The sequence below is a fragment of the Choloepus didactylus genome, chromosome 15, assembly GCF_015220235.1.
Source record: "Choloepus didactylus isolate mChoDid1 chromosome 15, mChoDid1.pri, whole genome shotgun sequence".
NCBI lineage: Eukaryota > Metazoa > Chordata > Mammalia > Pilosa > Megalonychidae > Choloepus > Choloepus didactylus.
Window position 1 is genome coordinate 55,582,324 of NC_051321.1, and position 22,383 is coordinate 55,604,706.

General features: G+C 37.1%; 1 protein-coding gene across 3 annotated transcripts in view; it reads left to right on the plus strand.

Annotated features, from left to right (window-relative positions):
* The window catches only part of BICC1 (BicC family RNA binding protein 1), a 354,290-nt gene that overhangs the window by 306,855 nt on the left and 25,052 nt on the right, over positions 1-22,383 (plus strand). For 2 of the 3 annotated variants that reach the window (XM_037804387.1, XM_037804390.1), the window contains exons 9-16: positions 10,505-10,636; positions 12,944-13,130; positions 14,905-15,066; positions 15,638-15,834; positions 15,973-16,105; positions 17,273-17,429; positions 19,351-19,516; positions 22,107-22,146. In XM_037804387.1, the coding sequence (XP_037660315.1) occupies positions 10,505-10,636; positions 12,944-13,130; positions 14,905-15,066; positions 15,638-15,834; positions 15,973-16,105; positions 17,273-17,429; positions 19,351-19,516; positions 22,107-22,146 (1,174 nt within the window). The remainder of the gene's footprint in view (positions 1-10,504; positions 10,637-12,943; positions 13,131-14,904; positions 15,067-15,637; positions 15,835-15,972; positions 16,106-17,272; positions 17,430-19,350; positions 19,517-22,106; positions 22,147-22,383) is intronic. The other variant, XM_037804388.1, reaches the window with a different exon arrangement.

The following is a 22,383-nucleotide window of genomic DNA, read 5'->3' on the forward strand; positions in this document are numbered from 1 at the left end:
TTCATAAATCTCTGATACAATTTAAAAAAATTAAGCCACATGATGAACACATAACTATGTTATCATACTGTGGACAGTTGATTGTATACCATGGATGATTGTATGGTGTGTGAATGTATTTCAATAAAACTAAATTTAATTAAAAAAAAAATTAAGCCACAAATTTGAGAGTCACTAATTGAAAAGGATCCAGTTGTATATTACAACTCAGTACTGCTTTCTATTTATAATTTGTAATATTTCTGTCCTTTATGTATTCATTTTTAAACATTGTATGTTAACAAAATGGATGGACATGATGCAGGCCCCACAAATATTCTTATTAAAAGCACCGTTTTGTTTCCTGTTCATTGCTTGACCTTTAGTGGCATTTGAATCAGTAAGCTTCAGGTGTGACCTTTACTGTTATTAACTCACAGAATTTGTTTTTGAGGAACTTTCAGAAAAATCATAGTTTGTAATGTTATTCTATTCCTCTGACAAATGAGACCTCATTATAATCATTAAGGAATATAATACATAATTTTAAGAAGTTTGGGAATTTTTTTTAAGTCAAGCTTACTTTGTCAGGCTATTTTTAATATATTTACCAGTCAGATGGCATATTCATATTGATGGATTATTGTGATTACCCTTTATATATATATTTTTATGCTTTTCATTCTTTAGATGTTACTTTTGAATTTAGCAAATGTTCTCAAGCATTTTGTGCAATTTTCAATTCATATTAATACTCCAACCATAATGCCAAAAATAAAGATGTGCAGTTAGACTATTATTTTACAGTACTGAAAGAAATGGGAAGGGAGACAGAAAGTAAAAGGCTTTAACCTATATTAAATAACATTACCTTTTTTTTTGTAGCACTGACCCTTATATAAATTACTTTTATCTGCAGGAAAAATGGTACATAGTGATTTCATTTTTTTTTTTTGATTCACAATAGATTTTATTTAAAATGGATAATTTATATAATTTTTTATTTATGAAAACTTTAGTTTCTATAAAATATATATGTGCATTCAAAAAACCAAATTGTGCTAAAGTGATGAAATAGAAGTCCTTGCCTTAGTTTGCCAGGGCTGCTATGACAAATACCACATGCTGGTTGACTTAAATGAAAGGAATTTATTGTCTCACAGTTATGGAGACTTCAAGTCCAAAATCAAGGTGACTGCAGGCCATACCTTCTCCAAAGTCTGCATTGTTCTGGTGGTAGCTTGTAGCAGTCAATCTCTGCTGCCGTCACATGGCAATCTGTCTCCTTCAGCCTCCCCCTGTGACTTCCACTTCCATGTCCAAATTTCCTTTGCTCATAGGGACAACAGTCATGTAAGATTAAGCCTCCCCCCCTCCCATTCAGTTTGGCCTGGTCTTATCAGGATCTTTGAAGCTCCCGTTTACAAATGAGTTCATACCCAGAGGACTGGGGGTTAGAACTTGAACATGCCCTTCTGGGGGACATGAGTCAATCCAGCCCCAAACTCCTCCTCCTGTTGCCCACTGACATAATCACACTCCTCAGGAATAAGAATTATTAACTGTTGATAATCCTTACAGACCTCTCACACACATACATATATGTTTGTATGTTTGTGTATGTTTATATATTTTTACATGTTATGATATAACCTGCATTTCATTGAAATTTAAGTAATTTTTTATAAAATTACATTTGTATAGAATTCAAAGAATCAAATGGTTCTGTAAAGCTTGTCATGAAAACAGTGGTCCTCAAAAAACATCCTTCTCTTAATTTCCTGCTCTCCAGAGGCAACCACCTTAAAAATTTTTAATTATTTATCTTAGTGTTTACCATTATATTTCTTGATACTATGCTGATATTGCTATTTTTCTTTACAGTTTTAGGCATTATTTATTTATTTATTTATTTATTTATTTATTTATTTTTTAGTATTCATTTTATTGAGATATAGTCACATACCATGCAGTCATACAAAACAAATTGTACATTCGACTGTTCACAGTACCATTAGATAGTTGTACATTCATCACCAAAATCAGTCCCTGACACCTTCATTGCCACACACACAAAAATAACAAGAATAATAATTAAAGTGAAAAAGAGCAATTAAAGTAAAAAAGAACACTGGGTGCCTTTTTCTGTCTGTTTGTTTGTTTGTTTCCTTCTCCCATTTTTCTACTCATCCATCCATAAACTAGACAAAGGGGAGTGTGGTCCTTATGGCTTTCCCAATCCCACTGTCACCCCTCATAAGCTACATTTTTATACAATCGTCTTCAAGATTCATGGGTTCTGGGTTGTAGTTTGATAGTTTCAGGAATCTACCACCAGCTACCCCAATTCATTAGAACCTAAAAAGGGTTGTCTATATTGTGCATAAGAGTGCCTATCAGAGTGACCTCTCGGCTCCTTTTGGAATCTCTCTGCCACTGAAGCTTATTTCATTTCCTTTCGCGTCCCCCTTTTGGTCAAGAAGATGTTCTCCATCCCACGATGCCGGGTCTACATTCCTCCCCGGGAGTCATATTCCACGTTGCCAGGGAGATTCACTCCCCTGGGTGTCTGATCCCACATAGAGGGGAGGGCAGTGATTTCACCTTTGGTTTAGCTAGAGAGAGAGGGTCACATCTGAGCAACAAAGAGGCATTCAGGAGGCGGCTTTTAGGCACAATTATAGGGAGGCCTAGCCTCTCCTTTGCAGCAACAGTCTTCCCAAGGGCAAGTCCTGTGGTAGAGGGCTCAACCCATCAAGCCACCAGTCCCCTATGTCTGTGGGCACATTAGCAACCATTAAGGTGGGGGAAGCCAATACCCCTGCATTCTCCACCAGCTCCTCAAGGGGGCTGTGCATATTTTTTTTAACTTTTTTTTTTTTAATCAACTGGATAAAAAATTAAAAAAAATAAAAAAAAATAAAGAAAAAAACAATAAAAGAACATTTCAAAGAGACCATAACAAGGGAGTAAGAAAAAGACAGCTCACCTAAGATAACTACTTTACTTCCAACATGTTCCTACTCTATCCCAAGAAAGTAACCTAATATAGCAAAATTTCTGTGAACTTGTTCCTACTATACCCATCAGAAATTAACAGACCATAGTCATTCCTGGGCATTCCCAGAAAGTTAAATTTACCCACGATAGCTTATCTGTTCTTAATAGATTATCATTCCCCCTTCCATAATTGCTTTCTATTGCTAGTTCCCCTACATTCTACATTATAAACCATTTGTTTTACATTTTTCAAAGTTCACGTTAGTGGTAGCATATAATATTTCTCTTTTTGTGCCTGGCTTATTTCGCTCAGCATTATGTCCTACAGGTTCATCCATTTTGTCATGTTTCACAGCATTGTTCCTTCTTACGGCCACGTAGTATTCCATCGTGTGTATATACCACATCTATTTATCCACTCATCTGTTGAAGGACATTTGGGTTGTTTCCATCTCTTGGCAATTGTGAATAATGCTGCTGTGAACATTGGCGTGCAGATATCTGTTCGTGTCACTGCTTTCCAATCTTCTGGGTATATTCTGAGAAGTGCAATCGCTGGATCAAAGGGTAACTCTATATCTAGTTTTCTAAGGAACTGCCAGACTGACTTCCAGAGTGGCTGAACCATTATACAGTCCGACCAACAATGAATAAGAGTTCCAATTTCTCTACATCCCCTCCAGCATTTGTAGTTTCCTGTTTGTTTAATGGCAGCCATTCTAACTGGTGTGAGATGGTATCTCATTGTGGTCTTAATTTGCATCTCTCTAATAGTTAGTGAAGCTGAACATTTTTTCATGTGTTTCTTGGCCATTTGTATTTCCTCTTTAGAGAACTGTCTTTTCATATCTTTTGCCCATTTTATAATTGGGCTGTCTTTACTATCGTCATTGAGTTGTAGGATTTCTTTATATATGCAAAATATCAGTCTTTTGTCAGATACATGGTTTCCAAAAATTTTTTCCCATTGAGTTGGCTGCCTCTTTACCTTTTTGACAAATTCTTTTGAGGTACAGAAACTTCTAAGCTTGAGGAGTTCCCATTTATCTATTTTTTCTTTTGTTGCTTGTGCTTTGGGTGTAAAGTCTAGGAAGTGGCCACCTAATACAAGGTCTTGAAGATGTTTCCCTACATTATCTTCTAGGAGTTTTATGGTACTTTCTTTTATATTGAGATCTTTGATCCATTTTGAGTTAATTTTTGTGTAGGGGGTGAGGTAGGGGTCCTCTTTCATTCTTTTGGATATGGATATCCAACTCTCCCAGCCCCATTGGTTGAAAAGACAATTATGACCCAGTTCAGTGACTTTGGGGGCCTTATCAAAGATCAGTCGACCATAGATCTGGGGGTCTATCTCCGAATTCTCAATTCTATTCCATTGATCAATATGTCTGTTTTTGTGCCAGTACCATGCTGTTTTGACAACTGTGGCTTTATAATAAGCTTCAAAGTCAGGGAGTGTAAGTCCCCCCACTTCATTTTTCTATTTTAGAGTGTCTTTAGCAATTCGAGGCATCTTCCCTTTCCAAATAAATTTGATGACTAGCTTTTCCAAGTCTGCAAAGTAGGTTGTTGGAATTTTGATTGGGATTGCATTGAATCTGTAGATGAGTTTGGGTAGAATTGACATCTTAATGACATTTAGCCTTCCTATCCATGAACGTGGAATATTTTTCCATCTTTTAAGGTCCCCTTCTATTTCTTTTAGTAAAGTTATGTAGTTTTCTTTATATAGGTCTTTTACATCTTTGGTTAAGTTTATTCCTAGGTACTTGATTTTTTTAGTTGCTATTGAAAATGGTATCTTTTTCTTGAGTATCTCTTCAATTTGTTCATTTCTAGCATATAGAAACATTACTGACTTAGGTGCATTAATCTTGTATCCCGCTACTTTGCTGAATTTGTTTATTAGCTCTAGTAGCTGTATCGTTGATTTCTGGGGGTTATCCAGATATAAGATCGTATCATCTGCAAACAATGACAGTTTTACTTCTTCCTTTCCAATTTGGATGCCTTTTATTTCTTTGTCTTGCCGGATTGCCCTGGCTAGCACTTCCAGCACAATGTTGAATAACAGTGGTGATAGCAGGCATCCTTGTCTTGTTCCTGATCTTAGAGGGAAGGCTTTCAGTCTCTCACCATTGAGTACTATGCTGGCAGTGGGTTTTTCATATATGCTCTTTATCATATTGAGGAAGTTGTCTTCAATTCCTACCTTTCGAAGTGTTTTTATCAAAAAGGGATGTTGGATTTTGTCGAATGCTTTTTCAGCATCTATTGAGATTATCATTTGATTTTTCCCTTTTGATTTGTTAATATGTTGTAATACATGATTCTCTTATGTTGAACCATCCTTGCATGCCTGGAATGAACCCAACTTGGTCATGCTGTATGATTTTTTTAATGTGTCTTTGGATTCGATTTGCAATTATTTTGTAGGGGATTTTTGCATCTATATTCATTACAGAGATTGGCTGGTAGTTTTCCTTTTTTGTTGGTTCTTTGCCTGGTTTTGATATTAGATTGATGTCAGCTTCATCAAATGAGTTAGATAGTGTTCCATTTTCTTCCATGTTTTGAAAGAGTTTAAGTGAGATTGGTGTCAGTTCCTTTTGGAAGGTTTGGTAGAATTCCCCTGTGAAGTCATCTGACCCTAGGCATTTATTTGTGGGAAGCTTTTTGCTGACTGATTGGATCTCTTTGCTTGTGATTGGTTGGTTGAGGTCCTCTGGTTCTTCTCTGGTCAGTCTAGGTTGTTCATATGTTTCCAGGAAATTGTCCATTTCCTCTACATTATCCAGTTTGTTACCATGCAGTTGTTCATAGTTTCTTCAGGATACGCAGTAATGTCACCTTTCTCATTCATTATTTTGTTTATCTGGGTCTTCTCTCTTTTTGATTTTGTTAGTCTAGCTAGGGGCTTGTCATTTTTGTTGATCTTCTCAAAGAACCAACTTTTGGTGTTATTTATCCTCTCTTGTTTTTTTGTTCTCTGTGTCATTTATTTCTGCTTTAATCCTTGTTATTTCTTTTCTTCTTCTTGGTTTAGGATTGATTTGCTGTTCATTTTCTAGCTTCTTGAGTTGATCCATTAGTTCTTTTATTTTGGCTCTTTCTTCCTTTTTAATATATGCATTTAGTGCTATAAATTTCCCTCTCAGTACTGCTTTTGCTGCGTCTCATAGATTTTGGTATGTTGTGTTCTCATTTTCATTCGTCTCTATATGTTTAGCAATTTCTCTTGCTATTTCTTCTTTAACCCACTGATTGTTTAGGAGCATGTTGCTTAACCTCCAGGTGTTTGTGAATTTTCTAAATCTCTGATGGTTATTGACTTCTAATTGTATTCCATTGTGGTCAGAGAATGTGCTTTGAATAATTTCAGTGTTTTTAAATTCATTGAGCCTTGTTTTATGTCCCAGCATATGATCTATTCTGGAGAAAGTTCCATGAGCACTAGAGAAGAATGTGTATCTTGGTGATTTGGGATGTAATGTTCTATATATGTCTGTTAAATCTAATTCATTTATCACATTGTTTAGGTTTTCAGTTTCCTTATTGGTCTTCTGTCTGGTTGATCTATCTATAGGAGAGAGTGATGTGTTGAAGTCTCCCACAAGTATTGTGGAAACATCAATTGCTTCCTTTAGTTTTACCAGTGTTTCTCTCATGTATTTTGTGGCACCATGATTGGGTACATAAACATTTATGATTGTTATTTCTTCTTGTTGAATTGCCCCTTTTATTAGTATGTAGTGGCCTTCTTTGTCTATCATAACTTCCTTGCATTTAAAGTCTATTTTATCTGAGATTAATATTGCTACACCTGCTTTCTTTTGGCTGTAGCTTGCTTAAAATATTTTTTTCCATTCTTTCACTTTCAATTTCTTTGTGTCCCTGTGTCTAAGATGAGTCTCTTGTATGCAACATATTGATGGTTCATTTTTTTTAATCCATTCTGTGAATCTATGTCTTTTAATTGGGGAGTTTAATCCATTTACATTCAACGTTATAACCTTGAAGGCATTTCTTGAATCAGCCATCTTATCCTTTGGTTTACGTTTGTCATATATATTTTTTTCCTCTCTCTATTAATATCCTTTAACGTACCCATACTGAATCTCTTTAGTACTGAACCTTTCTCCATGTCTCCTTCTCTCGTTTCTTTGTTTCTCTGTCTGTAGGGCTCTCTTTAGTATCTCAAGTAGGGCAGGTCTCTTGTTAGCAAATTCTCTCAGCATCTGTTTGGCCGTGAAAAATTTAAGCTCCCCCTCAAATTTGAAGGAGAACTTTGCTGGATAAAATATTCTTGGTTGGAAATTTTTCTCACTCAGAATTTTAAATATGTCATGCCACTGCCTTCTTGCCTCCATGGTGGCTGCTGAGTAGTCACTACTTAGTCTTATGCTGTTTCCTTTGTATGTGGTGAATTGCTTTTCTCTTGCGGCTTTCAGCACTTGCTCCTTCTCTTCCGTATTTGACAGTGTGATCAGAATATGTCTCGGAGTGGATTTATTTGGATTTATTCTATATGGAGTTCACTGGGCATTTATGATTTGTGTATTTATGGTGTTTAGAAGATTTGGGAAGTTTTCCCCAACAATTTCTTTGAATACTCTTTCTTGACCTTTACCCTTCTCTTCCCCTTCTGGAACACCAATGAGTCTTATATTTGGATGTTTTGTTTTATCTATCATATCCCTGAGGTCCATTTCGATTTTTTTCCCCATTTTTTCTTTTGTTCTTGCATTTTCCATTCTGTTGTCTTCCAGGTCACTGATTCGTTGTTCAACTTCCTCTAATCTTGTACTATCAGTATCCAGAATCTTTTTAATTTGGTCAAGAGTTTCTTTAATTTCCACAAGATCATCTATATTTTTATTTACTCTTGCAGTGTCTTCTTTATGCTCTTCTAGGGTCTTCTTGATGTCCTTTATATCCTTTGCCATGGTCTTCTTCATGTCCTTTATATCCTGTGCCATGGTCTCGTCGTTCATCTTTAGTTCTTTGATTCATTGCCCCAGGTACTGTGTCTCCTCTGATCTTTTGATTTAGGTCCTTCGGCTTGGGTTATCCATATCGTCTGGTTTTTCGTATGCATTAAAATTTTCTGTTGTTTTTGGCCTCTTGGCATTTGCTTAACTTGATAGGGTTCTTTTACAATTTGTAGACTGATTGAAATCCTTATCTCTAATTTGTCAGATCTACAGCTTCATGGAGTACACTTTCTCTAACTAACCAGCAGGTGGCGTCCACGAGCCACCTGTTCCCCTCAAGCCAGTTCTCCCCCGCTTTGTCTTTGTGGTGAGTGGGGGAGTGAGTCTTGTGGGGTCCAATTGGTGTACCAAGCTTTCATGTGTAGTTGGTGTTGCCCGCCCTGTATATGGGGCATGTGTCTGGGCGGTCAGGGAGCGGGGGGCAGCTCTAACAATCAAATCTCTCTGGTGTTCCTGGAGTTTTAAAGCTGGTGCAGTAGTCTAATCCTTCAGTTCAGTCCTGCCACTGTTTGTCTCTGCCGCTGACCCACAAGTCCTTGGTATTGGAGTATGGCCCCTGAGATTTGTGAGTGGGTTCCTCTTCCAGGCCTTGCACCCCCACGTCCTCTGTTGAGGGATGACTGTGCTGTGTCACAGGTGAGTGCCATCCCCCCAGGGCGGTTCTGGGCTGCAGGGCTGTGTAGGGAGGCTCCCATTCTGCTGAAAGGATGGCTGAATGGGGTGTGTTAATTCACACTGCTCCACCTTCCCAACTCTGGGACAACCAGCTGAGGGTGCAGGGAAGGCTAATGTCCACGCCCGATTTTGTGGTGTGTGCATGTTATTTGAAGCACTTCCGTCACACTCGGTTGTCTGGGGCATCTTTGGGCTATGGGGCCGGCGACAGCCAGGAGTGTTCCCTGTCCACCAGGGTGATGGCTGTGAGAGGATGCCCCCCTTTTCTTGGGAAGTTGTGTTTAGTGAATTTTCTCAGCCACTGGATTATTGCCTTTTGTCTCAGAGCTCTCTTAGTTCTTCTCTTGTCTTGACCTGCCGAAATTGCAAGTCTTTGAGGCTTTCTGTATTGGGCTTCTTAGAGTAATTGTTTTTGAAAAAGAAAAAAAGATTGAAAAAAAAAAAGAAGGACCCTCCTGGCATATCTAATAGGTTATTGAAATGCTAAGAGACAAAGCAATTAGGGCCATTAAGGAAAGGTCCAGGGGGCAGAGAGATGGTTTTTCTTCTGGATTTGCATATGACCTCAGGGCCTGAGCTCTCTCCTTCCCCTCTCTATATTCACCAGAACTCCAAAAAGCCTCCGCTTTTATTTTTTGGGTTTTTCTTGCTGTTTTGGCTATTCCTATCTCCTCTCCGCTGGGCTGGCTGCTCCCAGATTCTCCGGTGTCTGGTCTCAGTCTGTCTATGGTTGGAGTTTGGATCAGTAGAATGAGTTTCTGATAAGAGCTGCCCCTGCAGTTCTCCCTCCTCGTTTCCAGCGCTGACGGCCCCTCCTCCCACGGGACTGAGCCTGGCAGGGAGGGGCGCGGGTCCCCTGGCCGCAAAAACTTACAGATTTCGCTGATCGCGGCAATTCCACATGTTCATCAGTGTTGTATGAAGTATGCCCAAAGTCAGATTGCTCTGCAATGGCCAGTCCACACAGTTCTTGGCTTTCTACCTACTTCCCTGGAGGAGTAACTAAAACATACACCTCACCACTCCTCCATCTTGCCCCGCCTCTCATGATTTCATTTTAATCCTAATATGTCAGAGGGTAGCTTCTCCTGGTATTTATGAACAGAATCAGATAGTCGTTGGGTTAGGCCTGAGTATGCCATGCATTAGGAAAAAATGTGTGCCAGGAAGAAAACAGAGAAAAAACTACTTGTTGAACCTCTGTAGTGCTAAAATGTGAGATAAAGAAGAGACAATAGTGGCAGTTTGTTTCAGGAAGGAGGTAAGATTTGAACTGTATTATAAGATAAATAGGGCTCATTTTGGCAAAAAGCCTTTTGATAAGTTAGATAACAATGTATAGAATCCATTTGAAGGATAGTTGAGAGGCTGGCCTAGCCGTAGAAAGGGTCAGACTTATGGTGGGACAGGCAAGGTGGAGCCAAAGTATGGAGAGATCTAAATGCTGATGAAGGTTTGGATTTCATCAGGAGACCATGAAAAGCTACCACTGTATGTTGTTGAGCAAAGGCATGATGTTAGTGTCCTTGACATGGTTGATGATCTGTTTTCTGGTATCACTAACAAAATTGCTGTCAGAGAATGGAAACATTTTTAAGGTGAGAATGGGTAGAAAAATTCAAGGCCAAGAACTGAGACTTACGGCACACATTTCGTTTTCCAAAAATAGTTTCTTCTCCTCAGTGCTATCCCAACACCAGCCCTGTAATCAAAGAGGTATATAATTAGCTTTAATACTTTAGTTTACTCTTTAAAAGTGTAAAATATTACATTGTCTGTAAGCTTGCTAAATTATCAATTGTTTAAGTGATTAATTTTTTACCTCCTACACGTCTTATTGTGACATTTTCTAGGGTTGTCTTCCTCTTGTGTTGATGTTTGATATGAAGGAAGAAATTGAAGTAGATCCACAGTTCATTGCTCAGTTGATGGAACAGCTTGATGTCTTCATTAGCATTAAACCAAAGCCAAAACAGCCAAGCAAGGTTGGTTCAGAGTTTGGACCCAAAGAACTACATATAATATTATATGCTGTATGCTTTTATTTTGCATACAAGTGTATATATTTTCATACTCATGTAACTATATTCTGTATAATGTTTTATATATTATATTTAATTATTTTATATAAATATAAATTTGTATCATTCATTATTGACGTTTTCTTTGTACATGTGTTTGTTTTTGGAGTCCATTTTTAGTAATCATTATTTTTCCAAATATATGAGAATGAAAGAGAAAACATTTGTTATTAATTTGCAGACTGGTACTTTAAGTTTTACTTAGTTACCACTGAGTTAATAAAGGTAAGCATTGCATTGCATGTTTGTGTGTGTGTGTGTGTGTGTGTGTACATATTCAGTGCAATTAAGAAAATATTTAGTGATTACTATGTGTGCTTGCCTTAGAAATTTAAAGATAGGTGACTATTCCCTAATAATTTCTTTAAGTATCAAGTTGTCCAAGTTCAGCCTTCTTAAAACCTCTCCTCTAAGATGTTGCAAAATATTAGTAGCTACATGTAGAGTAAAAATTTAAGGGTAAATCTGATGTTAAGTGCTAGTGAGAATGTGAGGAAAGAGGAATGCTCCTAGATTAATATAGTTGAGTAAATTTGCACAACCACTTTGCAGAGCAATTTGAGACCATCTGATGATACTGAAAATACTGATACCCTACCCCCAGCAATTCTGCTTCTCTTATCCACCCTGAAGAAACCCTCCTGTACAAGGAGTTGAAGAAGAAGAATGTTGTTAAGTAAAAAAAGCAACTTGCATTTTAACATGTACTGAATTGGAACATTTATTTATGTATTTTTGTAAAGTATTGTCGGGAAGGATACCCACCAAACTTGTGATGAATTGCCATTGGGGAAGGAGGAAGGGAAATAGGAAGAAGAAAGTGAATAAGAATGTTCATCTCACTATTTAACACAAATCAAAACTGAAAAAAAAAGTGTTTATTTAATTCTGGTTGTTAGGTACATGGATGTTATTTAGTTTTGTTTTCTGTATTTTAAAGAGCTCTTCAAAATATGAGGTTTTGTAAAATGTAATTGTATTAAGTTTATGGAAATTTTAAAAGGAAAAAGAATAAAAAATAATTCCTGAACCAAATGAGGGTCCCTAAGTTATTATAGTAGGTGAAACACCAAGCAGTTATACCTTCCATTTTTAAAATTTCTAAACTCTAAATCTTATCATATATACATAATGTGTATGTATAATATATATAATTTTGGATATGTATAAATAATGTGTTCACTCTCCAGCTTAAGATAAAACAGTCTTGCCTTAGTCAAAAGAAAACCTGAAAGGAAAGTATAGCATTAATTCTAAGTGATCTTGATATATTGAGTTTAAAGTTAGAGGATAGGACATTAATTTTTTTATATTGTGAAGCTTCCTGTTTGACTAATCTGAGCTGAGTAGTGACTATAGATTCCAGGACTAGACGATAAAGACAGAAAGGAAGTTCGAGGATATATGATTATAAAGATGGACAGGCACAGGAAGAATTTTTGGTGTTCAGAAAGAAATAAGCAGAGGTCACGGAAAGATGGGACTCTGAAGCCCTCCAACGTACCTCGCTGGCCTGGGTTCTGACTACTACTTTAATGCCTCCTCAGGCACAAATTTTCTCCCTTGGGTTCACATTTCCAATTTTCTAGATGAATCCATTGAGATGGAATTTATTGTTGAGAAATTTATTTTACTGTAAGCTTTGCCATAGGTATGTCATCAGTGAGGAATAGTGACACCTAAAGGTCTATTAATTAACTAGTAGACCATGAATGTCAAAAGTGAGTGACTATTATGCAGTCTGTATCTGGTGACATGTTTAATTTGTTTTGCAATGATGAGATAATGGAAGCTTTAATGCAGAGGTAAGAGGCTATGAAAGAGAAGGGGCTGTAGGGACAGACCCAAGTTTGGTTCCTGGTGCTGCCGTCAATACCTGTGACACGACTTTGAGTAAGTCCCTTAACCTTGCTGACCCTCTGATGAATAGTAATTCCCGCCCCGTAAGTTTTTGGCGAGAATTGGAATAAGGGTAAACTACAATGACCGTGACTAAAGCACAGAACACACCCAGTAAATGGTAACTAACATTTTACAGTTTTACCAAAAGGAGTAAACTGAAGGAATACTTGCAGTTGATTTTACAGCAGCATTAATATATCCCCTGAGTGGAATTCTTATTAGCATATTCATGTCCTGCTTCCCCTCCCCCCAATTCATTGTAGACTACTTGCATGTCACTTTTTTTTTTCCCATTATGTGTTTTCATAGTCTGTGATTGTGAAAAGTGTTGAGCGAAATGCCTTAAATATGTATGAAGCAAGGAAATGTCTCCTCGGACTTGAAAGCAGTGGGGTTACCATAGCAACCAGTGCATCCTCAGCATCGTGCCCTGCCAGCCTGGCATGTCCCAGCCTGGATATCTTAGCTTCAGCAGGCCTCGGACTCACTGGACTAGGTATAAAATTTATTATTACGATGGTTCTCAGTCACTGGGGGAATAATTACCCAGGTCCCTTTCTTTCTACCATTTGGGTCTACATTTTAAAGGCTGATCTTTTCCCTCTTCAAACCCTAAGATCAGGTAAAAAGCAATAAAGCTTAAATTGATCCATTTTGGGTTTTTTTTGTTGTTGCAATCTATGTATTTTTGTTACTCGGATTCCTTCTGCGTAGGCATAAATAATCGAGGTGTGACTTTTATTTTCAGGGGCTGTGTTGTTCTAAATTAAGAATGCCATTGGGAGTGAAGCGAGCAGGCAGACTATAATTTATTTGTTTGTTCTCTTTTGCATCTGCAATATTGCCATCAGTCCCCAGAGATAAAGATTATCCAGTTTTCTTTTCAAAAAGTAATTGCAGATCTTTTGCGGGGTGAGGAAAAGGGGAGGGAGAAGCAAGCAAAGCACCTACCCCAACAGTTATTCCTGCATCACCCAGGCATAAGGGAAATTGAGCCGTGGCCACCAAGGAAAACAGATAAAACTGCATTTATATGTAAGGTGAAGGATAGGAAAATTAGTGAACACCACCATCACAGTGCTTTAATTCTTTAAGAAAATGGGATGAACCATTTCAGTAGTTAAGGTGATATTTATTGCCTCATTATGGCTTCCTGATTAGATTCACTTTCTTGCACATTTTTCTGTTACCTTTATATAAAAAATTAACACAATAACCCTAACAAATCAGTCTGTCTTATTTAAGTACAAGTGTTTTTTCGACAGACAAAAAAAGTCTTTTAAAAACATTTCTGATATTCTTGCTTTTAAAAATGTAGTATGATTAAGGTTCCAAGTAGCCTTTGCCTAGACATTGCCTAGACAACTCCCAAAGTTGTCCCTTCCACTGGAGACCCAACCAAAGTCAGAGTAGCATCACCTACATGTGAGTCGGGAAGTGCCAGTCAGGTATGGCAGCAGGAACTGCATTAAAGAGAAAATAAGTGATTCAGGGTTTGGAGTTACTGAATTTTTAAATTTTTTCATGGTTATACCTATTCCATAACACTTAATGTTTTATATGTGTTCCTGGAAACTTGTGTACAGTTCCACATTTTATTTTAGAGCATATTTTAAATGCCCTAATGGAAATCTCACTTTCTTAATTCAAACATTGAATCCTTAAAAGAAAAACAAACAAAGGCAATTTTTTTTTTTTTTTTTTTTTTTGCCCTGAGGAAGGTTTTCAAATGCACTGATATGGAACTGAAAGGAGGCAGATGTGTTTTTTGACATACAGATAAGCAATGTTCAAGGTTGCTCAACCTGTCTGCAAAGGAGCCAAATGGATCCATTCTACTCTAGGGAGGCATTCGCCTACTCACAAATGATTGCAAGTGGTGTGAAAAAGATTTGTTTGGTTGCAGATGACAAGTAAATTCTGCAAAATAATAAAAATGAATTTCTACTTGAGCAGAATTTTGTTCATCCTGGCTAGCTGAAATGAATGCAGACTAACTGGTGGTGCTAAATGACCCTGCTTGCTTTCCTGGTTTGGGCGCACATATCTTCCATTTTCAGATTAGCATCTCTTTGTCAATAAGCTAATTCCTGCACCGGAAGTAGTGTCATGCAAAACCTCATGTGAATACTTGAAAGAAGGTAATCTGTCACCATATTTTATATTTAGAGAAAATTAGATGATATCAATATGCATTCCAAATATCAATATTGGTGCTATCTTTAACATTTTGAATAAATATGTGTACTGACTACATTTATTTGTTACAGGTCTCTTGGGGCCCACTACCTTATCTCTAAACACTTCAGCCACCCCAAACTCACTCCTGAATGCTCTTAATAGCTCTGTCAGTCCTTTGCAAAGTCCAAGTTCTGGTACTCCCAGTCCCACATTATGGGCACCCCCACTTGCTAATACATCAAGTGCCACAGGTGAGTGTCATTTAAGTATAATAAAAGGCATGTATTCTTAGGTAGTATAAATTTTTAACTAAAATTTACTATTGTTCAGCTTCCATAGTGAAACTTTATAGTCAAAAGCATCCTCCAGCCAAATATAAATTCTATATTATATAAATTAGTTGAAATGAAGTACAACAAAACAGTAAAATTTTCATCAAAGTAAAATATAGTCTTCCAGTGTGGTGAGCAGATCAGGGAAAAAAAGCCTGCTTGTGCTGAGGGCAAAGTCACGTTGACGGTCACTGGCCTGGTAACTAGGAAACCTAGGTTCTCTTTGACTAACTTGCTTGCTAGCCACTTCACATGCTGTTTTAGCTGGTTTTCTCTCCTTGCATTAAATATTCTCTAAAATGTCCTTCCATTTTAATATTGTTCTGCTGTGCTTTTAATGTTAAACCTATTTACAGAGAGGTGTAAAGATTGAGTTCTCTTCTGAATTAGCAGCAACAAAAAGGGTGTTTTTGATTGTCATATAACAGTTACTGATTTTGATTTTTTTTTTTCCTCCTCTAATGTCTGTCTTCATGAACTGTTGTTACAGGATTTTCTGCTATACCACACCTGATGATTCCATCCACTGCCCAAGCCACGCTAACCAATATTTTGTTGTCTGGAGTGCCCGCCTATGGTCACACAGCTCCGTCTCCTCCTCCTGGTTTGACTCCTGTTGATGTCCATATCAACAGTATGCAGACGGAAGGCAAAAAAATCTCAGCTGCTTTAAATGGACATGCACAGGTAGTGCCCTTCAGCTGGGGTAATGTGATCTATGCCATTTGTAAGAGATAAGCCACTGATGCATTTTTAAACCTTCACCTGGATGATTTTAAGTTGTAAAATTGTGACCATATCTATTATTTTCTATTATTATTTCAGTCTCCAAACATAAAATATGGTGCAATATCCACTTCATCACTTGGAGAAAAAGTGCTGAATGCAAATCATGGTGATCCATCCAGACAGACAACTGGGTCTGAGCAAGCATCTCCCAAATCAAACCCTCCAGAAGGTTGGAAACTACATCTTTCATTCTGAATTTAAGCCTGGTTTGTTACCTGGGTAAAGCAGGTTGTATAGAGTCTCTGCAGTGACTGATTTTGAGTTGGTTTTTGCTAACTGATGACTCAGCCTCCCTCAAGTATGTGGAATGGCAGTATTTTAAATATGGTGAAAGAAACTGAAAAGCAGTTTCCACAGGAAGAATCACTTTCTCATTAAATAGGAAACTCCTTAATTGAAGAGAATATAATCGTGTGGCAGAAAAACACCCATTTGCTGTATGCAGTTGATACCTGTTATTTGTGGTAGCTCTGTTCTATAAAGTCACTGCCAGCACTGAATTAGCAGATATTGAGCCATTACTCCTAGAAGTATAGGGTTAGGTTCCTGTGAGCCTCTGGTTACAACATTTTTGCCAGCCAATCAATATATAATGTGTGTTTTTGTTTAAAGATACCTTATTTAATGTATATCATTGATTAATTAAAATTTAACTAATGGCCAACAGCACTTAAACTCATGCCTGAATGAAGCTTATCTAATATGTGTATTTTCTCCATAAGGTACATCACAGCCGCCTTGGGCTTGGGAACACCAGATAGCATTTTAGCACTACATTTGAGTACCACTGTAAACAGTGAAATCACCATCAACAAGCACAAAGATGCAAAAAAGGTGGCACTTGTATACTATAAAAATGACACTCATTTGCATTATGAGGGCAAAGTGTGGCCATGTTCAACCTCAGCTTGGAACGTGTGTTTCGGGTGACTCAAATCTTTCACTGCTCTGCTCACATCCACAAGTGACTGAAAGTGTCGCAAGCGTTGGTTTGGGGGTTACATATAAATTTTAATGAGTAGGCTAGTTAACAAATACAGAATCCTTGAATAATGAGGATTGATTATATATATATATATATATATATTTTTTTTTTTTCCCCAGTAGAGTTTTTTTTTTTTTAATAACCTCTTTTCCTCAAAAAATATGAGGGTCTTTTCAAATTTCCTGTTGAGTTTTTGTGGCAGCCTGAATTTAATATGTCCTCTTTGCAGCTAAAAGCTGTTACGCCTGCATCCAGCTAATAATGTTTTTATAATTTGTTTCCATTGCAGGTGATTTTCTACTGTGCAGTGATGCTGTTTAGATATTCACTATCTTCTCTTCTTGTCTGCAGGTTGCAATGATGCTTTCGTTGAAGTAGGCATGCCCCGAAGTCCTTCCCATTCTGCAAATGCTGGTGACTTGAAACAGATGATGGGTCCCTCCAAGGTTTCCTGTGCCAAGAGGCAAACAGTAGAACTGTTGCACGGCACAAAAAACTCGCACTTACAGTATGTATTTTAATCTTAAAAGCCCTTGCTCCTTTGAAGAAAAGTGTATAACTCATTGAATTTGTTTTAAACTCAGTAGTTTAGATACTCTGGTTAAGTGAGGTTTGATCTTAGCCACGGGCTTTCTCATTTCCCTTTATGAACATTTTTTCTTTTTAAAATTTTAATTAAGGAATAATATTTTTAACTTTTTATCCTTTTATATTTTCTCTTTAGTTCCTCCCCCATTAGTTGGTTGGGTTTACATCTGTGTCCTCTAAACCTTCTGTAGCTCTGAAAGTTTAATGTTCTCTGCTCTTTAGTAATCAGCGGGCCAATTTTACTGTCTCATTTTTGCTATTTGAAATTTTCCCACTGTTTTTTCTCCTTCTTGTGACTTTGAATTTCTTTCTTCAGCCATGGACTCCCTTTTTGAAGGTAGGTAATTTCAAACTTTGGTAATAAATACTTTACAGTATCATGACTTTATTTTTGCAAATCACATTGAGTATAAATGTGTACATTACATTAAATATAACTCCTTTACCAAAGGACAGTTACAAGTAAGTTATCAGACTCCATTTTCTTTTTCCTTTTATTTTTTCAAATAAGCTGTCTAAATATGTCTAGAAAAATATGTTGAAAACTATTATCGCCATCCATCTCCTTCTACTTGATCTCCTCTACTCTTACTAGTTTCTTGTGTATCCTTACAGAGTTTCTTTATGGAAATATAAGTCAATTCTTATTCCTTCCTTTTCTTATCAAAATCCTTTTTGATTTTATAAACTCTTGGGTCAGTTAGTTATTGATCATTTATTACTGTCCAATTCTGATCTGTCTGTTTTTATATTGTACTAATACCCCAAATTAGTATTATTTAGGATAGGGATACAGTTTTGCTGTCTTCCCTGTATTTGAAGTCTATCCCTGCTCCTTGACCTGTCATCTGCAATCTCCAGAATGGTATCTGTGCCTCCAGTCTCTCATCAACTTGATTAGTCCTTTATTTTGCTGCCAGTAATTTTTTCAAAAACAAGGTCTGATCTTTTCACACTCTGGCTTAAAAAGCACCAGTGGTCTGTGTTGCGTGCTCTTTTCCATGGCTTGTGCTCTTCGCTCTGAGTTGCCACCCTCCTGATCTTTTGCACCGATGAACTTGCAGATGCCATTCAAATCCCAGTACAGATGTCTTCTGTGAACTCCCCTTTTGTTAAATAAAGTTCACTGCGCCTCTTTTTCTGTTGCAACAGCCCTTTCAAATATCTCTGCATTCTCCTGGCACAGCAACCAAATAGTTGAATGAATAAAGGGATGTATGAATGAACAGATCAACTCTTTAACTGATATTGTTTCTTATCCTTATTTTATTTGATCCTAATATGCAGTTGGATTTGAACTTGTTGTAATTGATATATAATTTCTGCCTGTTACAAGCAGCACTTTTTTGCTCTGCCCATAAACAGCCTTCGGAGAACATTTCTTATTTATCTGCTACCTTTATTTGTTATCAATATCATATGCATTTCATATACATAAATTTGGTCATCTGCATGCCTTCAGACAAGCTGAATCTCTGTTTAGACTCTGTGTTCCTAGTTCACTGCTATCTCCTTGATGTGTAAAAATTGGAAATCTTATTTGTACATGTGTATGTGCTCTATATAACATGTGTGAATATATTCTCGCTCTAGCTCTAGAGCCAGAATGCCTGGGTTCGAATTCCAGTTCTACCACTTACCAGAGTTGTGACCTTGAGGAAGACTTCCCTCATCTGTCAAATGGGATAATAATAGTACCTACTTCACAGGGTTGTTGTGAGGATTAAATGAGATAGTAAATAGTTGAGAATAGCGAATCACAAAGTAAATGTGGCACAGAGTGAACATTCAGTGCATTTGTATTGCTAGAATAGTGTTAAGTTCTGCACTGTATTTCGCAGCAGCACTGACAGGTTGCTCTCAGACCCTGAGCTGAGTGCTTCAGAAAGCCCTTTGGCTGACAAGAAGGCTCCTGGGAGTGAGCGTGCTGCAGAGAGGGCTGCCGCCGCCCAGCAGAACTCGGAAAGAGCCCGCCTTGCCCCACGGCCGTCATATGTCAACATGCAGGTAATGGTAATAAAGTAGTAAAATCATTCCTAACGCAGGGTGCTTGGCTAAGGGCATGGAGAATTCCATGAGTGTTCAGCAGTAGAACAGAGATTAATTTTTCCTTCTGAGCACCAGTCAACATGGAATTTAAATGTATATGCCGTGGTTTGGAATTGGTTTTGCTATAAAAGTTAAAAATTAAATGCAGGATTTAGCTTAATTGAGGAAAGTTCTTTAAAATATAATATTAAAAACAGCATATGATGGACTGTTTATGTCTTATGCAAATAATATTCATCTGTTACTTAAAAATGTTTAGATAAATGTGAGACACTTGTTTCTAAGTATTAGTGTCTCATGACATGGTTTAGATAAATAGATATATTCTGTTTATGGAGATGATAAATTTGTTTGATGCCATTTAGAGTCAATTATATAAAAAATGTGAGTGTTCTTTGAAAATAGATGCTGAATATTATTGATGATTGTGTTGGTTCACAGATTTTTGTGATTTTTTGAGACAGCTTCCTCAACAGGGACTTTTTTCTGTATCCTTCTTCACAGTATCAGTTTAATTACTCAAAGTAGACTATTGACCATGAAATTCATAAAGTTGATTTCCATATAGATCACAGTATAAACTGTGAAATTTCTATAAGCACTTGATTTCAGTATCAGAAATACTGGGTAGACTTATCACTCCTCCAAAGAGGAAAAACTTTTCACAAAATTCTAGAAACAAAGGAAGCTGTTTTAGATGTGTCAAAGAAATTAATCCATAGATACATTATACCTCTATAATTCCAATACAGACTACCATTTGATTCTGCTTGTCTGTATTTTAAACCTTCTCATTCAAACATTTTCAGAGTTTTTAGATGGATGATTTTACAAAAGCCCTGGCCTTTAATGTGTGTCAGAGTTAAAAAAGAGATATTTGTTACATTTTTTTTTTCTGGTGAGTTTATTTCTTGTTAATATAAATTAATACTCTCCCATCTAAGGAATATCAAATCTCCTTTGTGATCCCTTTATGGCTTTCATCTATCTTGTGGTTCTTGTCTTCATTTCCATCAGGTTTATACCTAGAGTGAACCAATTTTAGGTGACTTTCTTTTAGGATGGATGAGAGTATTTTTGACGATAGAATTTCAACTTAAATGGATGTATTTATGCCATTAGTGAATAGCTGAGTCTTGATGTCATTAGGAAATCAATGATAATAGTCAGTGAGCATTGACAAGGACCAAGGAAAGCTGACAGGGAGAAAGATAGAAGACTTCCCTGACTCCCTCGGCTGAAAATGATCTGCCTCCTGACTGCTCCTGGAGTGCTATATCTTCAGCTCTCTTTTCACACTTATCTCATTCCCTGATTTATTTTATAGTTATTTCTCTTACCCACTTCTGAGACTGTAAGTGCTTTGAGACCCTAGATTATTTTTGATTCGTTGTATTCTTCTGTAAAGCTCAGCACTTTAACCATCGTTTATCAAAGAAATTAGTATAGGTTCTCCCCACAACTTGCCCTAGGACATTAATAATTAAAAGATGATTTTAAATCCCAGTGCCTTTTAGACCTAGGATTTCAAAAACATCATCAAACCGTGTTGTCTAAAAGTCTGGCTTTCTCGAATTCCTGCCATATTCTTCGGGTTATCATATGTTACAGTTTGTCTGTAACAGCCATCCTGGCTAGTTATTATTTCCAGCACATTTCATTTTCAGAAGTATACCATTTCAGACCGTAAATTATATGGGCATCCGGCTTGTGGTAGACTAGTCCTCCTGGCAGAAGAGCCAAAGGGCTCTTACCAGCTGGTGTTTGATCACCTGGTCAGGTCTTAGGGACACCCTTAAATCAAGTCTTAGATTGTCCTTAAATTGAGGAGTTGATAACAGTGGGTCAACATTTGCAATGTAGTTACATCTGGACCACTTTCTTACCTGCCTTGATCCGTACGTAGACCTGGCTGCATCCCCGTCATTCAAGTCACTGTTACTAGAATGAGTGAATGTTGCTATCCCAATCCTGTGCGATGAAAGATGACTTGATTGAATTTTATCATGTTGCTTAATGTCATTGTAGATTACAGCTAACCAAAGGAAGGACTTTGTCAATTAGGTTAAATAATTTCTTAAGTTGTCTTGACATCATAGCACTGTAGTCCATGCTTATCTAATTGAAGAGGGGATTTTAGAAACAAAAAGGGAGAATAGATACCTGAAAGCATTTTGGTAATGTGGTATTATTTTGGAACTTAGCATAACTATTGTTAGATTATTCACTGTGCTTTAGTATACATTGGTCCTGGTGTGCTAAATATTCAGCATAAATAGGTATTTTTTTCTTCTTCTTTGAAAGAAATCCTAATTCCTGTTATTGCCACAACTTAAAGTCAGATATAGTAATTTATTATTCTAATTAGTTTTGTGAGCAAACATATCACACTTGTCTTGGATTACTGTCACATAATGTGAAGCTTAGCATTTGGCCCATGCAAATTCATAGGCCAAAGTCAAAACCTATCTTCTCCAATCATGGAGCATTGGCTTGACATTTGGGATAGACTGCCAATGAAGATATTTTCTCTGGGTTTCATTTTCAGGCATTTGACTATGAACAGAAGAAGCTGTTAGCAACCAAAGGTATGTGGTACCTTAACAGTCTATACTTTGATTTTCTTAATCAGTAGAACCATAAAAGTTAGTTTTCAAGTATTCCTGGTGAATTGAGAAATTGGAGTTGCACCCATAAAAAGAAACCCAGAATGTTTAGGTTCAAGTTGCACAAGTACTGTAGGGATTGAATGTGTTTCACTGAATAGATTAGCATTAGATCCATTAAGAAATCATGTAGCATTTTCTAATTTGCCATTAATTTGG